Consider the following 20,175-nt stretch of genomic DNA (forward strand, 5'->3'; position numbering starts at 1 on the left):
AGAAGCTCAATAGATCATCCAGTGTATTCAATTCTTTTTCTAGAATTTGGCAACAGAAAAAGTCAATAAACAGGACTAACAATGACCTTTTGGCCATGGCAGCAATGCAAAGTTTTTGCAATTCATTGCCAACATTTTTTTCCATTTTTTCTCGACTTTTTCACACCTGCTAATTTTTAGGTGTTCTTGCATTTTTTTGTGTAAATTTGTTTGATTTTTTTAAATTCTAATTTGCATTCAATACAGACCATATTTATCTGCAAGTTTTGGCCGGCCCTAGTTTTTGTGCTAGGAAAAATAAACGGGACAGAAACAACAAACCGGAACGTTTTTGGTTAACATAAAATCAACATATTTGGGTTGTTTTAAGCAACAAAAAAATGACATATTTGGGCCAAATTAGCTTACTGACGCCATCATACTTTTTGGCATCAGCGGTTGTGTAACGAATTACTTTTTTGGCCAAAGTAACTAATTGTAACTGTAATCCGTTCCTTTTATTGAGTCATGACTAATGCCTTGCAAGTTAAAATTGTCCTAAAAACAGAATTTGAGGCATACTTTATTTCATGCATTTCGTATAATTTCAGTTGTTCTTTATATTGAAATTGAATTCCTCTCTCGTAAAAATACCCTTTAAAGTTTTGACGAAAATTACCAAACACATCTTGGCATTTTTCCACCTCAGAAAATTATGGGCAACAATTTTGATTTTATTGCTTTATATAATTCTAGCCCACATAAAAAACTTACATTCCTAATTTTTTTTATAAAAACTACTCAATGTAAATTAGGAGCACACCTAGTTAACTCTTGAAAATAAATCATGATATCATCTATTCCACCGCTACTTAGTTGCATGGGATTTAATGGTATAAATGTATCATTATCAAACCCCAAAATGCCCCGTTTATATGTTAATTTAATTTCCCGAAGATTTAATATCGATTTTCATTTCCCTGGAAACTTGAAAGGGCTTTTTGAACACCGTGCCTTCTTTTATCATCTCCGTCACACTTCAGAGAATGACTAGAAGTCACCCTGTAGATGGGACCATGTGGTCGGAACAATGTGCTAAAGCCAAACAATCGTAACTCATGTTACTTCATTCTTTTTCAATGAAAGTCTGCATTTGACATTTTGATCGATTGAAACTCATCATCCATTCACTTATTTACTAATCACTCCGGCCCGCCCAGGATTTGCTTGAACCTCCCTTGGACCCTTGACCTTGGGTAATCAAACCGAATGATGCTGGAAGATGCCTTTGTTGGGCGTTTGCTCAGCCATATGTACGTGCCGCAACATCAGGGTGGGCGGAAACTCGGATCCCGGGTCTTTGGCGAGGCGCCCGGTCTCCATGGCGATGAGGACGACCACGATTCGCCGGACATGGGGCGTAAGTTTGGACCTCCGGGTTAAAATTAACAGTTCGATCAAGTACGCCCATGAATCCTCGGATCATCGGATAGTCTTGGTTTAGTTTCAGGCATGAGCGAGGCTCAACGACGACTCTTGTTTCCCAAGCTCAATGGGCGGGCCAAGAGTATGGGCGAGCTACAAGATCGCTTCCAGAAGAAGATGGCCGAATTCCAAGGACAACGCAAAGATAAGAAGGGCAAGAAGAACAATAAGAAAGAGACGGCCAAGTTGACCAAGGTCGAGAAACGCCAAAAGGCCAAGGAGAAGAAGAAGCTCCAAAAACGATTGGTCAAAACCAGTACAGCAGGCCAAGCTAATGGTAGTGGAATCACTCCGGCCAACACCAAACCCGTGTACAATAGCGAAGGCAAGGTCGTGTTCTCCAAATTCGACTTCTCCGAAGACTCTGCCCCCACTTCGGAAGTCAAGGCCAAGATTTCAGGTCCGGGTGGGATCAAGGCGGCTGATCCCAAGGCTGCCCTCCAAAAGATCAAGAAGCATAAGGAAAAGATTAAGACTCTCAAAGCCGAAGGTAAGTTCTCCTTGATTTTTTTTTTTTTTGGTTTGGTTTTTCACGGGCTTTTCTAAGCGCTACAGGGAATGTAATCCCCATTAGTATTAAAGTGATAGGTTATAATTCGTCTATTTATTACCTTTCAATCTTTTTATGATATTTGGTCTACCAACGAATTTGAGTTGGCAGACCAAGCTAGTCCTTGAATATATGGTTGATCAGGAATGCTATCTAAAAATTGGTCCAAGTTTGAGTTGAAACATGCAACCGGATCAACAAGGCTGACGTATTCTCTACGAATATTAGAGGGAAGCAAGTTAAACAATGAAGGAGCCCGAGAAAGAAGAGAGTTGGACTTAATTGTTCGAGCTAGCCTTGATTCTTGAGGACTTGAAGGTGCTCTCAAAACGCACATTAAGCCTCTACGGTCTCTAGAATTGACCCTAAATCCTGGGTTGGGACAAAGCTCTTGGATGCTTTTGAAGACGTACAGTACCTTTCGTACCTTCTCTGAACACTGCACAGTCCCAACCTTTTTAGTCTCTCCCAATATGAGAGCTCTCTCATTCCTGTGATGTTCCTAGTGAAACATCTTTGGACTTGTTTGACCTTTTGCAAACCTGTTTAACTCAGTGGAGCCCAAATGGGTGAAGCATACTCATGATGTGGTTGAACAATCGACTTGTACAGAGTTAGCCTTGTGATGCTGTCTCTGGACTTAAACATGCAATATATCCAACCACACATTTAAGAAGCTTTATCCACCTTTTGGATATGCTCATCGAACTTTCAATTATTTCGGAGGACCACACCTAGATCTTTCATAGATGAGACCTGCTCAATATCTTTACCGCCATTATCTACGAGTGGAGTATTCAAAGGAGTTGACCCGAAGGTCATTGAGCGGAATTTCATTCCGTTCAGGGCCATATACACCATAATACGCCATAAACACGATTAAGATTCGTATTCGCGTCAGAACTGAGTGTGCTCCTTATGTTGTTTGCGTTTTAGGTAAGATGGATGCGGTAAAGGCCATAACGGATCACACGGCTTGGAAATCGGCCCTGGACAAGGCCGAGGGGGTCAAAGTGAAGGACGACGAGACGCTCCTGAAGAAGACCATCAAGAAACACGAGCAGAAGAAGAAATCGTCGAAAAAGAAGTGGGATGACCGCCAGGGTCAAGTGGAACAGACCAAGGCCAATTTCCAGAAGAAGCGCTCCGAGAACCTCAAGAAACGCAAGGATCAAGTAAAGCAAACCAAGGTCAAAAAGGCGGCCAAGCGGGGCCGATTAGTCCCCGGATTTCGATGAGGATCGAGTGACTCATTCATCCCTCTCGACGACCATTTGGACATTGGACCGGTGTCCCCCTTATTCCTACAGTTGATGCATATTCTTTCCATTGATGTATATGTAACAGGATGTCTCATACATGGAAGATTTCCTTATTTCCTGTCGAAGTAAAATAAAGCGACCATATGATCTGCACCCACGTGTTCCTTGGAACTTATCTTTGCGTTGACATAGGTCAACGTGTGTAAATTGCAATTTGTACGGCGAGGGTATCCGCCAGTTGCGTCACCTCTATTCGTGGAAATATCAGGTCTGATTGGGCTAACCACGTTGTGGACAATTGGCCTGACCTCTCACAATTCGGGCCTTTCCTCAGATCTGAACTGGTCACGTTGGATTATGGTGTATTGTTATGTTTCTCTCTAGCCCATCTCGTGCTAATTGACTTAGGGTGGCTGACGAGCCCAGGGAATTTCGTACAAACAGCCCTAGCCTTACTTGATTCACAATCTCAAGTAAAAGACTCAGTACCGTTTATTCGAGCGTTTGGAAGTCATTTTCGGCTATTGAAGAGCCTTGGCACTCTTTACCTATAGAATCTTTCTTAAAAGCATTATCAAAGTCATCCTTCAAACCTTCGGAGCTACGCTTTTCCTGAAATGGAGCTGATGGTCACCTTTCCGTTCCAATTTAGTCCTCTCTCTGGATTCGGATTCCGGAATCTTTTGTCCAAAATGAACGCGTGAAACCCGCTTTCTAAATATCATGGTGCTTGGTGGGTGACGCTCTGGATTGTGATCTGCCCTGTCGATCCACGCCCACTGGTCCTTTGGGTTGCGTGTCATGGCCAGCCAGCCCAATTGCCCGTCCTCCCAGCCCGAGGAAGACAAGACCGGTCAGCTACTCTATGTTCTGGATGACAAGACCTTGGTCTTGTCCGACGCCAGCGGACACGGGAATATCATCTCCGGATTTGCACCCGACATCCTCCAGCAAGCCTTAGCCGAGGTTACGGCCAATCCAGTCTCGACCTCGACCTCCAGCTCGACGACTCGAGGTTCAGCCTCGGAATCAGAGGCAAGTAGGGCGGATTTAGACGGCCGAGCTTTGGAGGCGCACATAGATGGATTGGGCGGGTCCTTGCACTTGCATCTGCCCGACAAGGAGGCCGAGGATCAGGGCTTGGGCAAGGTCACTTTGACCCAACAGAACGCACTCTTGCTCGAGGAGCTGGCTAATGTGGCGGCCGTGGATACCAATACAGCTGCCGCATCGGCCGTGGCCCAATGCGGGGTGACGGTGCCCAATGTCAGGCCCGAGGACGTGGTCACGGTGCTCCGGGCCCATGACGGCACCCTGGAGATCTCACCCGCCAATGCCAAGGCCCTGGGATTGTCCGTCAGCCCGGGACGAAACTCGGTCAGCGTTCAGGCCGTAGGTGGTCATGGTCCGTTCACGGCCAACACTACGGCACCTTCAAGCTGCTCGAGGGTGTCCTCGGCCAAGCCCGTGGGCACGAATATGATCCTCATCCCCACCACAGCTACGGATGGGACGGTCAATTTTGTCTTGAAGCCGAGTCCGGCTCCCAGAAGCAGCCCGGTGACCGTCACCACTACCAGTCATTTGAGTCTCGCCAGCCCTCACCATCGGCCCTCGATCATCGGGCGACGAGCACCCGGGATGAGTCATCATGCCTCGATCCAACTCAAAACGAGTAGTCCGCCGTATTCACCGCGATTGCGACCCGTCATGACGCCCTCGGTGATGACGTCGGTGGGAGTATCAGCCCGGAGATCGCAGCCAATGATCTTGCCCAAACCTCAGCCCCAGATGATCCGCCTCGGGTCCAATGCTTTTGTCCTACCGCGAAACTCAAACTTGGTGAGCAGAAAAAATGGTCTGGGAACGCACCTGGTTTCGGAAGGGATCAAATTTCTTCCACCCGGCTCCTCTTTTAACACCACTGCTATCAGTGCTTGCTCGGGAATGGAATTCACTTCCAGTGTACCTTCGCCACAAAATCAAAGTGTGAAGATCACATCCAGTCAAGAAACAAAACGGAGTGAAACGAAAGTGGTGTTTGATCCCAAGACCAACACCAATGTCATCTACAAAGTGGTTTACCCTGAAGACGTGGGATTGGTCGATTTGCCCAGGAATCCGCCTGTCCGACTGAAAGACACCGTGGCCGGAATCGATAGTAGTGATGACGGTGACAGTAGTGATGACCTTTTGACCCCTAATCTGCGCGAAAACAACGAGAACCACGTGCCGTCAAAGGCCCAAGTCATACGCAAGAAGCTCAACAACTCGAGAAAACGAGGTCGACCCCGTCGCGGAGAGATGAAACTCGAGAAACCGGAAGCTCATGCGAAGAAATTGCGAAAAGAGTTCGGCCTTTCGGTCCAGCAGATCCAGACCCTCGGCAATGAAATCGTGTCAGATCGAAACATGCACTACGAAATGCCCACCATTGAGGGCGACACCCCCTTGGGCCAGGCCACCCAAGAAGACGATGAAGCCAAAGTGGCGAGCTCGATTTCTATGACGAGGTCAGGCCGTGTATCCAAGCCGCCCGTGGCCAAAGACGAGATCCAACCGTTGAAAAAGCCAAGTGTCAAGATTTCAAACCCAGAAGGAGAACAACAGCCTCGTCCCAAAAGACGCTTTTTCGTCCCGGATCGATACAGGTGTAGAGTTTGCGACAAAATCTATTTAGGCGACAAAAAGATGGCAAAGCACATAAAACTATACCCAGATCATGGTCCAAAAGACACCGTTTACGCTCCGAGGCACTCAGTCACACCGTCAGAACCGCCCACCATGGGAGGTGTATCATCCCATTCTCTGTTGGTGTCTAGCCATCATGTGGTTGGAAAATATCCCGGCAAAAAGATGCCCGAATTCTCCATGCCCATTATTCCCATGGCCAGAACCCAATTGGAGGAATTGGTGAAAAATCTCGATGCCGAGTTAGTCCTGGACGTGGTGAGCAAGAAAATGTTTGACAACTACTCCATGTGGCAATTGGAAGCCAAGAAGATTTCGAATCTCCCGGAAACGAGTATGGACAAGTTGTGCAAGATGTTTGAAGACATGGAAAAAATGCTTAGCGAAGTCATCATGTGGTTGGAAAATATCCCGGCAAAAAGATGCCCGAATTCTCCATGCCCATTATTCCCATGGCCAGAACCCAATTGGAGGAATTGGTGAAAAATCTCGATGCCGAGTTAGTCCTGGACGTGGTGAGCAAGAAAATGTTTGACAACTACTCCATGTGGCAACTGGAAGCCAAGAAGATTTCGAATCTCCCGGAAACGAGTATGGACAAGTTGTGCAAGATGTTTGAAGACATGGAAAAAATGCTTAGCGAAGTCAAGAAGATTGTTGATCGGTGTCTGATCGACACCAAACTCTGCGATAGAGATATGCCTTTTGTCAACTTTGGTGAATGTATGCAAACCGCCTTGAACGTTCACGAGGGTCCGTGGTACTTGGAACAGCCCAAACATATCCCTGACGAATTCCATCGACTTTTAGGCATTCAGCACCCGATGATGGTCTCGCCACGGTCGGATTCCACGAATCCAACCTTGGGCAACGCCGATGACGATAATTCGAATTCCCTCATGTCTTTCTCCTCCGACAAGGATCACAGTCTAGGAGCTCAAGTGGTCCTAGAGCAGAACTTAGGAGCTCGCAATCTTCACTTGGATGATGACTCGCAAGACAGCACTGGCGAGCATTCCAAAAAGGCCTTCGACGACCACAAAAGCCCGGGATCCGTGTCTCACGGAGACGACGACAGTAACATGTCGATTGCTCATGCCAAAAAGACGACGCTTCATGCGAACAGATCGAACATGGAATCTCGTCCTGATCATGGGACGAAGTGCTCGGATTCCGCGGCGCGACAACTCGCCATTGAAATCGACGCTCTATCAAGCTTTGACGGGCCTAGCAATAACTCCGTGTCAACCTCCACCAATGCAATCTCCTCCACAGCCACAGCTTCAAGGACGACCACAAAACTCCCCTCGTTTTCCAGTTTCATGAGTGGGAACAATAGCCCCAAAGACTCGCACTTAACGGTCATGGCGAGTGCTGTACCCCAAGGGCTTATATCGTCTCAAGAAGTGGTCTCGTCGCCTGTGCCTCTCTTAGACGACGATCAAGAACAATTAGCCAACGCAATACAAGCTGTGTTTTCAAGCACCAACACCCAAGGGAGCTTGATGGATCCCGCTCAAGACGATCAACACCACCACCATCACCAACAACAACAACAACTTAAATCTCACGTGAACTCACCGTTTCAAAGTGGCCCAGCCAGTGTGAGCTCTCATCACATGAGTAGTGTGATGTCCAATCCCGGCACGCCTTTGGTCGAGCGAAGACACAGTGTCGACATCATTCAGGGTCAATCTAGCTTACATCATTCGGTTCAGAATTCACCCGCTCCGTCATTAGGAGGCCCTCACACTCCGGTCTCTCAAACGGGACACCTGATGACCGGAACAGAAGTAGTTTCCACAGCAAGTGTGCCCGCCACTGTTCCCACTGGCCTGGACTTTTGTGGACCTCTCAATCTAGATGAAATCCATTTGGACGACCACCCCATCGATTATCATCCGCAGTCCGCAGACGTGCCCGAGTTGTCCGTGTCCAATGGCCAGCACATGAATTCCCAAAACTCCTTGACCGATGCTACACCCACCTCGTTTTCAGATCACCATAGCAATCACACCCATCACAATCATCAAAGCGATATCATGGAGCATTTGAGCCACCAAAACCCGACCCGAGTTGAAAGTGCGGGGATCGAGTCCCCGAGTGTGTCCCATTTTTCCAACCCGCCAAGCGTAGCTAGTGCCCACCAATTGGATAGCCACCTAACGCCAATGGTTTCTGCCCCTCCTAGTGTTGCCAGTCATCATGGTCCGTTAAGTGTAGCCAGTCATCACGGCCCACTAAGTGTGGCGAGTCATCACGGGCCACCGAGTGTAGCGAGTATCCACGATAATCATCATTTGGAACATCAGCCTATGTCCATGTTGGATCTGCCTCATTCACCCTATTTGGATCACCGACAAGTCCACTCTGTGCCCCCTTCTTGTTCACACGTTTCAGGCCCTCCAAGTGTAGATATGCGAATGATCTCAAATCCAGCCAGCATCAGTGACCACCATCCCCTTAATAACGGCAGTATGCCCAACTCGCCTTTGAGCGAGGTGCTCAGTGAAGCCGAACAATTCCACACCAACGCTATTAGTCAGTCAAACAGTCGGAGGAACAGTGTGAGCTCGGGAATCAATGTGGGGACAGTGAGCTCCACTGAAGCCCTCTATAGTGCAAATGCATCGTCGTGCGCCAACAGTGCGGCCAATGAGAGTTTCCAGTTCAATCCCGAACTCAACGTCTCTACTACTCTTGACATTCCAATCGCCAATGCATCTAATAATCCTTCTGTTTCCACGGCTACCACTGCCACGCAATATGTTTGCTCATCCTCGGAACATATTGTTGATATGGATCCCAATGGCCATGAGATACCTCTAATCGAACCCAAACCCACCCAAGGAGAAGACACTAATCTTTATATCAATTCCAATTCCAAGTCAGATAAATTGGATCCTCAAGCTTCGCTCCCTTCTGAGTCTAGCCTCTTCGAGTCCAATGAAGTTTGCTCCACAGCGTCCTTGCTGGAGCCTCAACTTACCAACACGTCAATTGCGAATCCAGGTTTGAAATCAGACACCATGGTGGTCTTCACCTCAGATAAAGTAAGCAGCCAAAAGGCTGCCGACGATTTGCTAAACACGTCCTCTTCATCATCGAATCACAATTTTCTCTCAGAACTCGAGAGTGTCTTTAACGACAATTCCAACTTCTCGTTCAGTTCGGCGTTGAATACCGAGTCGGACAACATGAAAGCGGCGGACAAGTTTCTCGAATCTATTCCTCCCAGTTCCATTATGGTGAACAAACCGCCAACCACGGCGGAAAACGACATTTTCTCTGCTGTTCCTAGTTCATCCCATTTCTTATCTTCTGTTCATGAAGACGCTAATTCTAATCCGAGCTTTCCCGTATCTTCCGTGTCTGGAGATGACCCCAATTGTGTGGGATCCGCCACAGATTCTCTTTCGAAGCTCTTCGATGAGATGACCCACCCAGAATCGAAATCCATGGATTGTTCTTCGAGAGCAAACGAGGCCAATTCGTTTCTTCAGGATGCCCCTTAGCAAATGTACTGAAGTTCTGACGTGCAAAAAATTGATCCCTCGTTCTTCTGTTGTACCTGAAACTTATATAGCCTATCTATGATATAGTGGTTTCTATGCATTGTGTAACACCTTATATAGATTCAATAAATAGGAAAGAAAAAGTAATGACGTGCTTAGTTTGTTGGCGTCTGTGCTAATGGAACACTATTTGGAAAAGATAACGGGACTAATGGGAAATTTTGGAGGCGTAATTCTCAGTTCAAGGGCAGTATGCGGATCTGCAAGGTTGTCCTTTTGGCAGTTGGTCTCTTTTCCTTCGCATTCCAAGCGCATTGTGTGGAACTTGACAATCTCTGTGAAGAGTTCTTGCAAGTTTCTAATTGGGAAGATATTGTCGCTTTATTGGAAAACAAAATGGCCATCGGCGATTCGGATATGCTCCGCATTGGAAGATACTTGAACTCGACCGACCTACAGGCTATTATTGATCACATGTGGGAGCAACAGGAATTTGAGCAGGTGAAGTTCAATCAGAAAGACATAACATCAGTTAAAGATATGTTGATATCAGAACAATGAGCTTCTACAATTCTAGTTCTACAAATGGATTCTTGACAATGGGTTGAATCCACAACCCTTTTATGACTGGATAGATGATCTGATTCACATAGAGATCAATTCGACAACGAATGGAGCCTCGGGGATCGGTGAAAAAATAGAGGATATATCGTTACACTTAAAGATGTCTCGCCAAGACTTTGTTGGTCGTTCGCTAAGGTCGTTGTACGAAGAAATCAAGGCTATTGTTCCTCTTCACGACATCTTGACATGGTTGATAGGGCATTGCATCGACGACCAGGATATGATCGACTTAATGGACAAACTCCAGGTGGGGTTCACACGATCTATTGAATTAGTAATGTGTGAACATGGGATGTAATTGTGGACACTAACACTGGTTCTTTTTGTTAAAAAAAAAATAAACTAGGAGAGAGACACGAAGAAGGTCATGGATCATCTTTACAATTCCACCGAATTCCAAGACCTTCGATGCACGCTTCTAGAGGAAGGATTCAAAATTCGAGAGTACGAAATTGGAGTTTGCGGATTCATCGGCTGGGGCGATTGCAATTATTTCGAATGTTAATATCAGCTTGTTTATATTTCTTTCAATAAAGTTTGGACAAGTCGGTTGCCATCTAAGATGGCATTTTCGTGACCTCTCACCAAGTCACAGATGGATTTGTCTTTGGAGATTTCCACGATTTTGCTTGAAAGAGCCTCACTGATGTCATCAAAAGTGTTTTCAGATTCCTTTGGCACTGGAATGGCAGGGAAAGCCACCAAATGTTTCGATTGTATCCCTGGTTCACGGTCGGTCCAGCATCGTTGACCAAAGCATAGGATTTGCTTTTGAAGCCACGTAGAAAGAGCTTGAATATCGTTGAACCATCCACTTAAAGATCGATGGAGCAATTGAACTGGCGAGTGTTTCACACTGATGTGCAGATAGGCGGCCATTAGACGCGTGGATATCTCGATCTCTGACCCCAAATGGCTTAAAATACATCGATAGTTTTGTTCAGCGGACGCTAGGCTCTCTAAGAGAGAAGACAGGATACCTTTGATCTTCAGTTTTAAGGCAAGATGGGCCGATTTGCGTTCTTTGTATTTCTTCAGGAGGATCTCACTTTTGCTCTTGAGAGAATGGAAATCCTTTTCACGTTTGGCTAAGGCAGTGGATGGGTCTTTTGTCGCACGGCCATCAAGACATTCTTCGGACTTCACATCAGTCTGAGTCAAAATCGGAGGATCGGTCGTTGGTAAAGGGATGGACAGACCTTGACAACGGGCTAGCTCACCCTCGAGACATTCTAAACCCTGACGAAGATCACCGAGTTGTTTGTTACTCTCTTGTAGTTTCCCTTCTTGTGCAATCTTTTGAGCCTCTAAGCTCACTCGCAACGAACGCTCTTTGTTCAATTCAAGCTTGATGCTTCGAAGTTGATCTTCAAGGTCGTCTTCGGCAGGATAATGAACGGACAAGGTGTCTCCGTGCATATTGATCACCGGTTCTGACCCTGGTTTCTTGGCTTTGGTAGTCTTCTTCTCTCTTCTGGCTTCGGCGATCTCCCTTTCCAAATCTTGCATTCTAGAAACATACTTGTTGATGTCTTGCCCAACTTTTTCCGCTGCCTTCTTCTCAATGTCGAGCTTGTGATCCAGTTTGGAAGATCGGTTTCGCTCTTCCTCGAGAAGTTGACGAGACCTATGAGCTGATTCACGAAGCTGATCGCAAAGCTGGGACTGATCCATCAAATTCTGCTCCAAAATTTTCACCCTTTCCCGCATAATCTCAATTTCTGATCTAGAGCTCTTCAATTCCATCTGAAGCGATTGGTTCTCTACTTGTAGATCAGAAATGGTTTTACTCTTAACAATGGAGGCCTCGCTTAAGGTCTCTTGGCTCTCCTTTAGTTTTAAATGTTCTTTTAACAATGCTACTTTATCCACGGCTTCCGACAAATCCGAAAGTAATGTTTGTAATTTGGCGGAAGACGCGATTTGACTGGCATTCATACAATCATCATTTATCATGGAAGTCGATGGCTCATTTTGACTCACAATCGGCGGAACCGTGGCAAACTGTCGATATTGATTGAGCATGAATTCAAATGTATGAATATTCTGGTTGGTTTCGAGTAACACCGAACTCAAATTGGCAAATTCTTTCTGGATTTTGGGAGCCAAGTCCTCCAAAGATGAAGTCGAAACCTCCGACAAACTGGACGCCTCTTGGTCCTCCATTTTAATGGATCGTAACAAAACTACTCAATCACTCCACATTATCAGGCACTTGGCCCTAATCGTCCGAATTTGGGGATCACACTTCCTTTCTTATTTTTCATCAATCAACTATGTACACAAAAGCTCGTCGTTGATTGGTCCTGATTTGGCGCCAAATTCAACGGATTACGAGGCCGAGCCGGTTTTTTGAAGATCAATTTCGATGTCGTTTCCTGATCTGGAGCCGAAATTGTCAGAGCTTGTAGTCCAAGAGGAGTGAAAAAGGTTGCCGAAGGGTTCAGCCCCTAGACGGTGTTCCCGTTGACACTCCATGTAGTGGGAAAGAGAGGTTCTCACATCACCCTTAAGAACGTACCGCGGAAAGTGCTCCTTAAAATGAATGGGGCACTCCTTGTGGCGGATGACATGCGTGGACGAGACTGAAGCCTGAGGTTTGGCTAACGGTTGAGGTGGGGCTTGCGGTGGAGGTCGAGGTCGATGTTGTGGATGGGGTTGAGGTTTTGGCTGCAACCGTGGATAAGATTGAGGATATTTGGGATAAGTTTGTACCTGGAATTGAGCTCTTCCGCCTGTTTGGTCGGACCGCTCGAGATTTTCCCCATGGGCGGCTTGCGATTGAGCTGCTTGTGCCTCTAAGAAGGTTCTATGTTGATCGTCAACGAGATTCCAATCATTTCCATGTTCCACTTCTTTGCCCCAACCCCGATGGTTAGTATCTTCATCTTCACCACCTTCTTCTATTAGGTGTTCTGTTACAAATTTCTCCTCAACCACCCGATTCAATCTGTTTCGAGACAGTAAATCATCCCATGGCAGTTCCTCCACAAGGTAACTCAAAACGTTTTGATCAATCAGGCTATCCAGATGGAAATGAATACTTGGCTTCTCATCTTCAAACTCGCTCTCATCCTCCTCGTTGCCGGCACTATCATCCGCATGATCAACTTTGTCTTGAACAACGATCTGTTCGTCCTCGTATTCAACCTCTTCGCCATTGCGTCTTTGACCAATGCGGTGCTTTTTGATCCTACGCTTGTGTCCTTTAGGCCAAAATCGCTTTCTGCGGTAACGTTTGATCCGCGAAATCGATTGAGGCGTCTTCACCGCCCGTTGGTCGATCACGTAACTAAAAGGCCGGATAAAACCAGTTTGCGTATCCGGCGAAGGAATAAGTTTGTCTTTGTTACGCTTTTGATGAATGAGAACCTTCGTTACTTTCGACGTAAACGTAGGTGGCTTCCGTTTGGTCATTTTGGACCGTCTACGCCTGGAACACGTCTCGGTTTCATAAAAAATAGCACTTAAAACAAATATCCCGATCAAGATGGTGTGCCACTTCATTCTACCTCAACATTAGAATGCGTTCTGACTTGTGATGGCACCCGAATAAGGTTTACTTTCAATCGATTAGCCGCGCACGCTTGTTTAGGCCTGGTAACAAAAGAATTTGTGCCCCGTCATTCGAAATCATCCCTCTGTTTTGATGCAAATCATGTCTGGGGATTCCTCAAGGCAAGTTTGTTTATTTGGTATGTCATACGCAAGATAGCGTGGCAAAATACCTAAATGATATAGACTAGATTGGGTGGACCTTTGACGCTCATTTCCGGTTTAAGACACGAAGAGGTTGGCTTTTTTAGGAATAACCTGTCCTTGGAATTTGCCGTAAGGAACGCTTTCACCATCTAGCGTTAGGATTCCCGTGGAAGGGGAAAGCGGCTCAATGCGAAACGCTCTCACGGGTATTACTTCCATGGCTTCCACATCAATGGGCCCATCTTGCAAATTCAATGTCCAATTAATTGTTTCTCTCACGGTAATAGAACTTCTCACGACCACAATCCAAGCAATGCCATCGCCAACTTTCGATTCGGGAGCAAATAGCGAGACGGGATCGAGAAGTGAAATGTTGATTGCGTAAAGCAGACGAAAATCTCCCTCCTCCACCACCCAATTGGGCGGTAGTTTCTCGGAAAATTTTGGAAGGGCCAATGGCGTATCTTCGGGGGCTGGGCACACTTGGCCGTTTGCATCTCTTGGTAATGGGAGGTACGAGAGCCTCACTCGATAGTTCTTCGGGAAGAACATTCGTGTTCCAACATACAGATAAACTCTAAGATATCCTAAACAGCGAAGCCACTCTGACCCAATGTCCGAGTCAGCAACGATCCCTATAGTGGCCCCCAAGAAGCTCACATATGTGTCCCCATTCTCCAATTCGATTTCCAGAAGATCCAATGGCGTGGTTCTGCCCAAACTGGCACCCACGGCCACGTTATTTGCGGAAGCTTCTGGTCCCAAACTGGTCGATCCGTCCCTGACTTGACCGAGCTGTCGTAGCAGGGAGCTATTTAGGGCACATCCAGATCCACCTGGGATTAGCCCCATGGGCATCCTGGAGATCTGAGACCAATCGGGCCGATTAAAGAGACCGTTGTATATCTCGTGAATGAGTCCATCCCCCGATATTGATACCAAACCTCTGTACTTGCGAAGATCAGGGCATTTTTCAATGAAGTCTCTGGCATGTCCGGAATATTTAGTCATAATCACATCCACTTTGATCGTCTTATCTTTCAATAGAGGTTCAAGATATTTATTGTACATTGTCACTGCCCTTCCTGTTCCCGATTTGGGATTAATGAATACCAAAAGTGGTTTCTCAGATTCTAACTCAATTTCGTCCATGGTTTCACTTTTCATCAAAGTTTCATACTACTCAAGATAAAGAAGGGTCTTATCACGTTTCTTCCAAGATAAGAGGTCCTCTGAGATGTTTGAACATTATACTACCTACATTATAAGCTAAACAGATTAAAGCTCAGGAGTTCGCTACATAGAGTTCAGTATCAATATCTTTTCCATCCATTTTTAACTACGTTTTTGATCCATATCATCAAAAACTCACCTGAAGATATTTGGGCATGAAATCGCAATTATTGACAAATTAACTTAAAAACTGTCTTGAAACTTTCCAAATATTGCCGTTCATTTTTTCCTCCTTTGAAATTCTGAAGTGTATTGACAAGAGGGCAAGATGACAAGAGGGCAGAATTGAAATTGACCGGTATGTTAAGCAGAACTTTGAGATGGTCTTTCGTGACCAGGTTTCTCATTCGACAGTTCAGATCATCTATACTTAGGAAAACCATTCATATACAACCCTCTTTGATTTCGGCTCAACGTGCAAATCAATGTTAAATTCGCCCTTTAATGATGACATTGGCAAAAAATAATTGTCGATATTGTTGGATCACAAATTTGAGATTTACTCAAGCTTACTTGCACGTAAGTTGCTCTACAAAAAATATTAAGGGCATCAACATTGCCAACCTCTCTAAGTTGGCTATAGTGCTCTTGACAATGAAATAGCGCGAGAGGTTCCACATAATTGATTCAAGTGTACTGTCTTTTTAGGTAAGCGTCAGAATCCCAACCCATGTGACGTGTCAAGTGGTGAGTTCGCTCGCCACATATAAGAATACTACGACACATCGATGGGAGTTTTCTTTCAGCTGTCGAAAGTGAAGCACCAAAACAACAAAAAACTACAACACAATCTTGAGCAGTTTACGAACTGTAGACGTTAAGGGGTACTAAAATTGAAAGAGCTCTGTACATTAGGGAAGATTTTTGATGGTGAACTTATCAAATTTATGTCTTTTGTTTCCAAGCAGCAACCCAGCGACTTGCTGTGTCTGAGAAAAACTGGAATTATCAAAGTTGTTTTCGTTCATCAATCTTAACAGTGATTGAGGAGTTGTTGAAGGACTAATGGGAATAACTGTTAGAGCTCTATCTCATTTAGTACTGCGACAACCACGTCCGAGAATGGACGAAATTCTCAAAATCATTGCTGCCAAGGGCCTCATTAACGATGCAACCCCATCTGCAGAAATCTTTGACTTGGACTACTTCCAAAGTCGCCTGGATTCTTTGCAAGCCGCTTTCCCGGAGCCTTTCATCGTGAATGCGGCTGCCCTCAAGGCCAATTCTTTCCGGGGCATTCTCAATCGGGTTAAAGCCCAAGGCTTTGGGGCGGAATGTGCTTCCATTTCGGAGACCATGCACGCAATCTCTCTGGGATTCAGCCCTGAAGCCGTGATCTTTGACAGTCCTTGCAAAACAAAGGTACTTTTTCTCAATCATATCTTTGATTTTAATCTCTCAACGAATGATTCTATTTCATACCTAGCTTGACTTAAAAACCGCATTGGATGCTGGAGTTTACATCAACTTGGACAATGAGCACGAAATGGCTATTGTAGATGAGCTTTTGAAAGATGGGTGCTCCGGCTCCAAGGCCAAGCTGGGGCTCCGAATCAACCCTGTTGTGGGGGGCGGTACGATCGCAATCATATCAACGGCTACAAAGCAATCCAAATTCGGTCTACCGCTCATACCCACCACCAAGGAAAGAATTTTGGACCTTTATGAAAAATATTCGTGGCTATCGGGAATACACATCCATGTTGGAAGCCAAGGAGTACCTTTGGAGCTCTTCGTCAAAGGAGCAAGAGTAAGCTACTAAAGGAACAAAAAAAATGTCAGTTTTATAAAAACAATAGTATTAGCCGAGATTATTTTATTTTGTTAGGTGTGCATGGACCTAGTCAAGGAAATCGAGTCGAAATGCAAAAGACAACTTGAAATCATTGACATCGGAGGCGGTCTTTCGTCAACTTATGAGGAGGCAGAAGAGCCCAAGTCTTTCGAATATGGAAGATATCGAGATAATCTCAACCAAGTGGTTCCGGAGCTCTTCAGTGGTCAATACAAAGTCATCACGGAATTTGGACGTTCTCTGTTCTTAAAAGCAGGATTCTCTGTGACTCGAGTTGATTTCATCAAAGATTGGGTCCCGGAAATCAAACCTATTGTCCTTACTCATGTGGGAACAAATCAGTTCATCCGAGAAACCTACTTGCCTGAAGTATGGCGACATCGGTATCTATTGGCCGACCCAGAAGGGAATCTAAAGTCTCCGGATCAATCAGGCAGCCAAGTGTACGATTTGGCCGGTCCAATGTGCTTTCAGGTATGTTGGCATTTAAAAAAAACCGGCGATGATGCCACTTCATTGCTAATGGTCTTGTTTTGTAGGGAGATTATTTGGCCAAGGACGTCGAGCTACCCAAAATAGACATGGGCGACTGGCTGATCATTCAAGACACCGGTGCCTATACAATGGCTATGTACTCTCGGTTTAACTCGATCTTGCCCAGCCCTGTGTATGGATTCACAAAGAAAAATGGCCAAATGGTGGGTTATTGCTTGAAGGAAAGGGAAACTATCGAGGAAAATATGAAGTTTTGGGGAAGTGAGCACCCTCAAGAAATCTGAATGGTGATCAAATTCTTGCATAATAAACAAGTTTATTCTGTTCGAGTTCCCTTGTCATTGCATTGCTTGTGTAGTTTAGTTTGCTAGGTAATTAAGCGAAATCGGCATACTGATGTCCTTCCTCATGGAGACTATTTTGCAACAAATTGCCCAAAATGATCTCATCAATGATGAAGTGTCTTGTTTGGATGTGATTGACTTTGAGACAGTGAAGAAACGAATCCTCGATTACGATGAAGCCTTTCCCGAAGAATTCATTTCGAATGCTTATTGCGTGAAAGTTAATCCTTTCGTTGGTGTCTTGAACCATGTTCTTTCAATGGGAATGGGAGCTGAATGTGGCTCCTGGCAAGAAGTGTTCTTGGCATTGAAAACCGGATTTAAGCCCGAAGACATCTTTTACTATTCCCCCGTCCGAACCAAGGTGAGGATAGAGCTTCCAATGCAACACTTCAAAGAAATAACCATATGGGAAATAATCTGCTTCTTACAGAGTGAATTTAAACAAGCCTTGGAATCGGGGGTCAACATAAATTTGGACAACTGGCAAGACTTGGCACATGTGGATGAGCAAGCCGATTTAAATGGGATCCCAAAATCATATATCGGATTGAGAATAAATCCAATCATTGGCTTTGGAACCATAGTCAGTACATCTACAGCTACAAAAGCCTCAAAATTTGGTATTCCTATTACAGAGGATATTTGCCACATCTACCAGAAATACTCATGGCTGAATTCGATCCATTTGCACGTTGGAAGCCAAGGTATTCCAGTTATCAACATGGTTGAAGCTACTCGGGTAACTATAGCAACAATTGGTTCCTGGTACACTTTTGAAAGTAGTTTCTTTATTAGAAACTCATGGACTTGGTTATGAAGATCGAAGCCCAGACAGGAAAGAAACTACTGGCCATAAACATCGGTGGAGGATTGTCCAGTTCATACGATACTGACCAAGAGCCACCCGAAATGAGTTTTGCCACCTACCGCAAGGCCTTGGAAAAATCCGTCCCAGAATTGTTGAGTGGAGATCGCAAGATTATCACTGAATTTGGTCGTTGCCTCATTTTGAAAGCAGGCTTCTCTCTCACTCGGATAGAGGCCATAAAATCGTGGTTTCCTGATATCAATCCGATTCTTCTTACCCATTTTGGTGCCAATCAGTTCCCGTGGGAGGTTTATATGCCTGGTGTCTACCGGCATCGCTTTTCCTTGGCAAAACCCAATGGACAACTTCAATTTGGTGATCAAGAAATTTATGACATTGCTGGGCCTCTCTGCTTTCAGGTATGCCGTTTTGAATTGAATTTCAAGCAGTTTGAGTAGTTGAACGGAAATAAAGCTCAAGTTGGGAGCAATCTCCTACTACTTCATGTTTCTAATAAACCTGTCTATCTAGGGAGATTATTTGGCTAGGGAAATTGCCCTGCCCAAAGCGAATCCTGGAGATTGGCTGATTGTCCGCGACACCGGTGCTTATACCAAGAGCATGTTTGGCAGATTCCATTCCACAAGGTCTGGTCCGGTATACGCGGTAACAAAATCCTCCACCAACCATGAAGTTATTGTTTTGACGTGCATTAAGTCCCCAGAAAATTCCGAAGAAGTCATCAAATTTTGGGAGACGCCAGAGATCGAGGGACTTCGTGCTGGTTTTGTTGCAGCCGGACAAAAATAAGTAGATAAATGGAGTTTTCGAATGTATTTCTACTAATTTCTACGAATTCTAAAATACTGTACCTCATATGATGGAACACAATCACGTCGTGGATAATGCAGACGCAGAGACTCAGTCGTCTCATGACATCTGGATACATGTTTGTCTTATATAAATGGTGTGATATAAGTTCGGCACTTGACAAATACTGATTAAATCAAATTAGCTTCTTGATAGTTGATGCACCATTTTATCCGATACTCACGAGCGAGTGAGTTTTCAAAACCGCTTAAACCTCCTCCCAGAATTACACATGGGTGGCCAATGCGGAGTTTTTGGAACTATCTTTTTCCGGCGACACTATATACTGTTGCGGAGTTTGAATGGCTTGACTAGATTTTTGCTGTTTTGCCACATGAGATTGCTCTCGGGGCTTTTGAGACCGTCTCAACGTGGCACCCCCTCCATTGCCCACCATGGTTCCCGAGTAATCCTGAGGACCGGCGTGGTAGCTTTGGTGGTGATATCCTGATCCATTGTTCGATCCTAATCTATTATTCAGCGTTGCATAAGGTCTTCCGTTGTTGTTTAAATTTTTAACTGGGCGAGGCGAAGTCCGAAGATTCATCTGTGGCGAGCCGTGCATGGAGTTGTTGGAAGTCCGAAGGTAAGGGTTTCCATATTTGGCAGAATACCTGGGATCACTCACGTTGAGACCGTTGTATGGGTTGCCATTTTCTGGAAGGTGGGTGCTACCTTGGGCCATGAGTTGATGACTAGGATGAGGAGGAGGGGGAGGGGGGAGGTATCCGTAGTTTGGATTATAGTTGGAAGGATGCGAAGGCATGAAATCTCCAGCCATAGCATGATGATTGCCCATAACATGACCATCCTGGAAAT

At 45.3% G+C, this 20,175-nt stretch overlaps 6 protein-coding genes across 7 annotated transcripts in view; 4 read left to right on the forward strand and 2 right to left on the reverse strand.

Moving 5' to 3' along the window:
• Positions 1 to 1,047: 1,047 nt before the first annotated feature.
• On the forward strand, positions 1,048 to 3,429 carry LOC131888635 (surfeit locus protein 6 homolog). The gene is made up of 3 exons (XM_059237543.1): positions 1,048 to 1,399; positions 1,484 to 1,954; positions 2,951 to 3,429. Exons 1-3 carry the CDS (start codon positions 1,249 to 1,251, stop codon positions 3,250 to 3,252), a joined length of 924 nt encoding a protein of 307 aa, XP_059093526.1. The 5' UTR covers positions 1,048 to 1,248; the 3' UTR covers positions 3,253 to 3,429.
• A 509-nt stretch (positions 3,430 to 3,938) lies between these two features.
• On the forward strand, positions 3,939 to 10,734 carry LOC131888639 (uncharacterized). The gene is given in 4 exon segments (XM_059237547.1): positions 3,939 to 6,354; positions 6,357 to 9,983; positions 10,060 to 10,353; positions 10,453 to 10,734. Coding segments are annotated over 2 exon segments (5,403 nt in total). The 5' UTR covers positions 3,939 to 4,077; the 3' UTR covers positions 9,483 to 9,983; positions 10,060 to 10,353; positions 10,453 to 10,734.
• Positions 10,735 to 13,775: 3,041 nt separating this feature from the next.
• Positions 13,776 to 15,144, reverse strand: LOC131888634 (sphingosine kinase 2-like). Its single transcript, XM_059237542.1, has one exon. It carries the CDS (start codon positions 14,973 to 14,975, stop codon positions 13,884 to 13,886), a length of 1,092 nt encoding a protein of 363 aa, XP_059093525.1. The 5' UTR covers positions 14,976 to 15,144; the 3' UTR covers positions 13,776 to 13,883.
• Positions 15,145 to 15,808: 664 nt separating this feature from the next.
• On the forward strand, positions 15,809 to 17,660 carry LOC131888630 (diaminopimelate decarboxylase-like). 2 transcript variants are annotated; one of them, XM_059237539.1, is made up of 5 exons: positions 15,809 to 15,865; positions 16,081 to 16,403; positions 16,468 to 16,791; positions 16,870 to 17,310; positions 17,376 to 17,660. In XM_059237539.1, the coding sequence occupies exons 2-5, from the start codon at positions 16,104 to 16,106 to the stop codon at positions 17,613 to 17,615; spliced, it is 1,305 nt and encodes a 434-aa protein (XP_059093522.1). In that variant the 5' UTR covers positions 15,809 to 15,865; positions 16,081 to 16,103; the 3' UTR covers positions 17,616 to 17,660. The 2 variants fall into 2 exon arrangements, with proteins under 2 accessions (XP_059093522.1, XP_059093521.1); XM_059237538.1 differs by having other exon boundaries at positions 15,828 to 16,403.
• Positions 17,661 to 17,727: 67 nt separating this feature from the next.
• Positions 17,728 to 19,315, forward strand: LOC131888632 (diaminopimelate decarboxylase-like). The gene is made up of 4 exons (XM_059237540.1): positions 17,728 to 18,039; positions 18,109 to 18,417; positions 18,474 to 18,905; positions 19,018 to 19,315. Exons 1-4 carry the CDS (start codon positions 17,728 to 17,730, stop codon positions 19,294 to 19,296), a joined length of 1,332 nt encoding a protein of 443 aa, XP_059093523.1. The 3' UTR covers positions 19,297 to 19,315.
• Positions 19,306 to 20,175, reverse strand: part of LOC131888625 (irregular chiasm C-roughest protein-like) — a 45,195-nt gene continuing 44,325 nt past the window's right edge. Inside the window, exon 10 of the mRNA XM_059237527.1 lies at positions 19,306 to 20,167. Coding sequence (XP_059093510.1) covers positions 19,583 to 20,167 — 585 coding nt within the window. The 3' untranslated portion in view covers positions 19,306 to 19,582. The remainder of the gene's footprint in view (positions 20,168 to 20,175) is intronic.

This window comes from Tigriopus californicus, chromosome 10 (assembly GCF_007210705.1).
Source record: "Tigriopus californicus strain San Diego chromosome 10, Tcal_SD_v2.1, whole genome shotgun sequence".
Lineage (NCBI taxonomy): Eukaryota > Metazoa > Arthropoda > Copepoda > Harpacticoida > Harpacticidae > Tigriopus > Tigriopus californicus.

What these genes read in the sequence shown, in the direction of transcription:
- LOC131888635 (XM_059237543.1), top strand. Translation starts at nt 1,249, where the DNA reads ATGATGCTGGAAGATGCCTTTGTTGGGCGTTTGCTCAGCCATATGTAC. An exon ending in CGATTCGCCGGACATGGGGC is followed by an intron (nt 1,400 to 1,483) that starts GTAAGTTTGGAC and finishes GTCTTGGTTTAG; the next exon opens with TTTCAGGCATGAGCGAGGCT. An exon ending in TAAGACTCTCAAAGCCGAAG is followed by an intron (nt 1,955 to 2,950) that starts GTAAGTTCTCCT and finishes TTTGCGTTTTAG; the next exon opens with GTAAGATGGATGCGGTAAAG.
- LOC131888634 (XM_059237542.1), bottom strand. Translation starts at nt 14,975, where the DNA reads ATGAAAAGTGAAACCATGGACGAAATTGAGTTAGAATCTGAGAAACCA.
- LOC131888630 (XM_059237538.1), top strand. Translation starts at nt 16,047, where the DNA reads ATGGGAATAACTGTTAGAGCTCTATCTCATTTAGTACTGCGACAACCA. An exon ending in ACAGTCCTTGCAAAACAAAG is followed by an intron (nt 16,404 to 16,467) that starts GTACTTTTTCTC and finishes TTTCATACCTAG; the next exon opens with CTTGACTTAAAAACCGCATT. An exon ending in CCGGTCCAATGTGCTTTCAG is followed by an intron (nt 17,311 to 17,375) that starts GTATGTTGGCAT and finishes CTTGTTTTGTAG; the next exon opens with GGAGATTATTTGGCCAAGGA.
- LOC131888632 (XM_059237540.1), top strand. Translation starts at nt 17,728, where the DNA reads ATGTCCTTCCTCATGGAGACTATTTTGCAACAAATTGCCCAAAATGAT. An exon ending in ATTCCCCCGTCCGAACCAAG is followed by an intron (nt 18,040 to 18,108) that starts GTGAGGATAGAG and finishes TGCTTCTTACAG; the next exon opens with AGTGAATTTAAACAAGCCTT. An exon ending in CTGGGCCTCTCTGCTTTCAG is followed by an intron (nt 18,906 to 19,017) that starts GTATGCCGTTTT and finishes CTGTCTATCTAG; the next exon opens with GGAGATTATTTGGCTAGGGA.